Raw genomic sequence first — 2500 nt, forward strand, 5'->3', positions numbered from 1 at the left:
CCTCATGGTGCAAGAAATCCACTTTTTTCTTAGAAATATATATATATTTACATAGATAAGCGCACATCTACAAGGCGTCACTACAGGAGCCCATCATGTCCTTGTATTTCTTGGAGACACGGAGCTTCTTGGGCACGTACTCCTGGTCGACCTCCATCTCGTCATCGGCCTGCTCGCCGGCGCCCTCGACGTGGGCGTGGTGGTAGAGCGACGTGCTCTTGGAAACGCCCGCGTCCTCTTCCTCCCCCTCCTCCTGGACAGGCCTGTGGATGTGCTCGAAGGCGTGAAACCTCGGCGACGCCTCCAGGCCGGGCGAGCCATAGCCCGACGATGCCCCGGAGTCGTGGTGGTCGTTCTTGGGCGTCTGCGCTCGGACGGGGGAGTGGGCGAGGGTGGCAGGGCTCTGTGGGTGAGGTGGAGAGCAGAAGGAGCCGCGGGCCAGAGTCATAGGCGAGGGGGGCGCCGCCGGGGACTCGGCCTGGACAGGCAGGGGCGAGCGGCACCGCTGGAGGGACAGGGCGGCGGGTGGCGACAAGATTGGGGACTGGGCATGCATAAAGGCCTGCAGGGAAGCGTGTATGTCGGCCGAGGAGTACATGGTGACTGGAGACTGAGCATGGGCGAATGGGGGGGAGGTAGCGTGGATGGGCGTGGGTCTCTGTATTCTCGTGGGTGTCATGCTGGTGAAAGAACCACACACTCGGGAGGAGTCCGGAGACAGCGACGGGGGCGATGACGCAGGCAAGCGGAAGAGACCTGAGAGAATGATAATTCGAAAATTAGTTACAATATAACTATCTGCACTTTTCATCTTTTTATATTCGAGTAAGTTTGTAATCTCATTCTAGTGCAAAATTGAAATGAAATGAAAGGAAACTCTTGAATGCCAAAATACTCACCATGGAGGCTGCCTGGGCTAGTCTGGACGGGCGTCGGCAGGGGCGTGGAGCTGATAGGAGTAGGTTTCAGCTCAACCTTGTCCTTCTCCTCCTTGACGTCGTCGGGCCGCAGGTCGTCGCCCAGCAGAGCGGACACGCTGAAGCCGCGTCGGGGCCCCTGCTTCTTCGGAGTCACGGCCTCTGGGAGGAAATCCGTCGTCTGGCCCTCCGGATGGCTCGTGACCGGCTGAGCCTTCTGTAGGAGGTGTTGGGGTAGGGCGGGGACGGATGGAGCTGGAGGAGTGGGAGGGGTGAGAACAGGCCAGGCTGGCCATGCAGGCGCGGGCGCCCCGGGAGTGGAGTAGAGGTGAGGATGGTGTTCGGGAAACAGAGGCAGGACCGGGCGCGGCTGGGCGGGTAGGAGGCTGCTGCGGAAATTCATTGCGGGCGAAAAGGTACCGCTCGGCTGAGATAACTCTGGCAGGAAGCCTCCTTCGAGGAGATGCTGAGGCAAAGGCGCCCCGTCCTTGCGGTGCACGCGCATATGGCGCTCCAGGTTGCTCTTGTGACTCGTCTCGTAGCCGCAGAAGTGGCACGAGAACTCCTTGAAGCCCGAGTGGACGGAGTAGTGGCGCTTGAGGAGCGCCTTCCGGCAGAAGACGCGGCCGCACACGTCGCAGTGGTAGCCGTCGCGGTGGAACTTGTGCGTGTGCATTCTCAGTTCGGCCTTGTTAAGGAAGCGCAGGCCGCAGCACTCCAGGAGCGCTGGGGAGAGCTCGTGCATCGTCAGCGTGTGCCTCTTGAGGTTGTTCTTGCGGTCTGTGCGGTAGGAACACATTGTACAGGCGAACACTCGGCCCTTGCCCTCCTCGCCGTCACTTGGCTGCGGGGATGTGCAACCTTCGGGGGACATCGCAGGGGCGTCCACACTCGATTCCACCAACATCACGAAATATTAGCAAAACCCTTCTGGAGAGACGTATTCTAGCACTGCGTCGAGGCAGCAGAGGCGGCAAGGGGTGCGCCTCGGAAGAGCACAGACGCTGCAGAGTGAAATGCTATCGCGGTGACCCGGCAGGAGCGGCCAGGCAGGCAGGCGGAGGTCCCGTGCGTCGTGTCCGAGGGCTGTCCCGACAGTGTGATGAGAGTCCGCGCGTGGGTGGGAGGCGTCACACACCGTCACAGACAACCGTCACACACCACTGGTCACAGCACACGCTTGAGGGACGAACTAATGTACACACCGGAGTTGCACGTATGTGTACACTGATTTCAATGTGTGCACACAGGCAGGATGTGCACAGCAACGCTCGCTCGCGGGCTTTGCTTCTGCACGATGAGCTCGTGGGACCAGATGTGTCACTCGCGAGTGTCACGTTGTGTCATCCCGAGGCAAGGGTACCGTCCCTCGCTGACCGTCACGCACCTTGATCTTTCACACACACATTGACCACACTTAGCGATGATCCTCTTGATCGCGATGATAATAAGCGTAATCCTTTCGTTCGCTCCACTTAACTCTTCGATCCAGACACAAGCGTCTGTGCTGGCGAGACCTAAGTGACCCGTTCGGTGTTTCGCTTTCCGAGCAAGTGCCAAGAACTAGAGCGTGCGAGCGACTG

At 59.6% G+C, this 2500-nt stretch overlaps 1 protein-coding gene across 1 annotated transcript in view; it reads right to left on the reverse strand.

The window, feature by feature from the left end:
- Nucleotides 1-1883, reverse strand: part of LOC122267204 (uncharacterized) — a 2082-nt gene extending 199 nt beyond the window's left edge. The window contains exons 1-2 of the mRNA XM_086536713.1: nucleotides 844-1883; nucleotides 1-811 (exon numbers count right to left, since the gene is read on the reverse strand). The exon at nucleotides 1-811 is cut by the window's left edge and continues 199 nt beyond it. Of these exons, the coding sequence (XP_086392839.1) occupies nucleotides 68-811; nucleotides 844-1824 (1725 nt within the window). The 5' untranslated portion in view covers nucleotides 1825-1883 and the 3' untranslated portion in view covers nucleotides 1-67. The remainder of the gene's footprint in view (nucleotides 812-843) is intronic.
- Between the last annotated feature and the right edge of the window lie 617 nt (nucleotides 1884-2500).

This window comes from Penaeus japonicus, unplaced genomic scaffold, assembly GCF_977035675.1.
Source record: "Penaeus japonicus unplaced genomic scaffold, GWHDUDI00000001_assembly GWHDUDI00000005, whole genome shotgun sequence".
Classification (NCBI taxonomy): domain Eukaryota; kingdom Metazoa; phylum Arthropoda; class Malacostraca; order Decapoda; family Penaeidae; genus Penaeus; species Penaeus japonicus.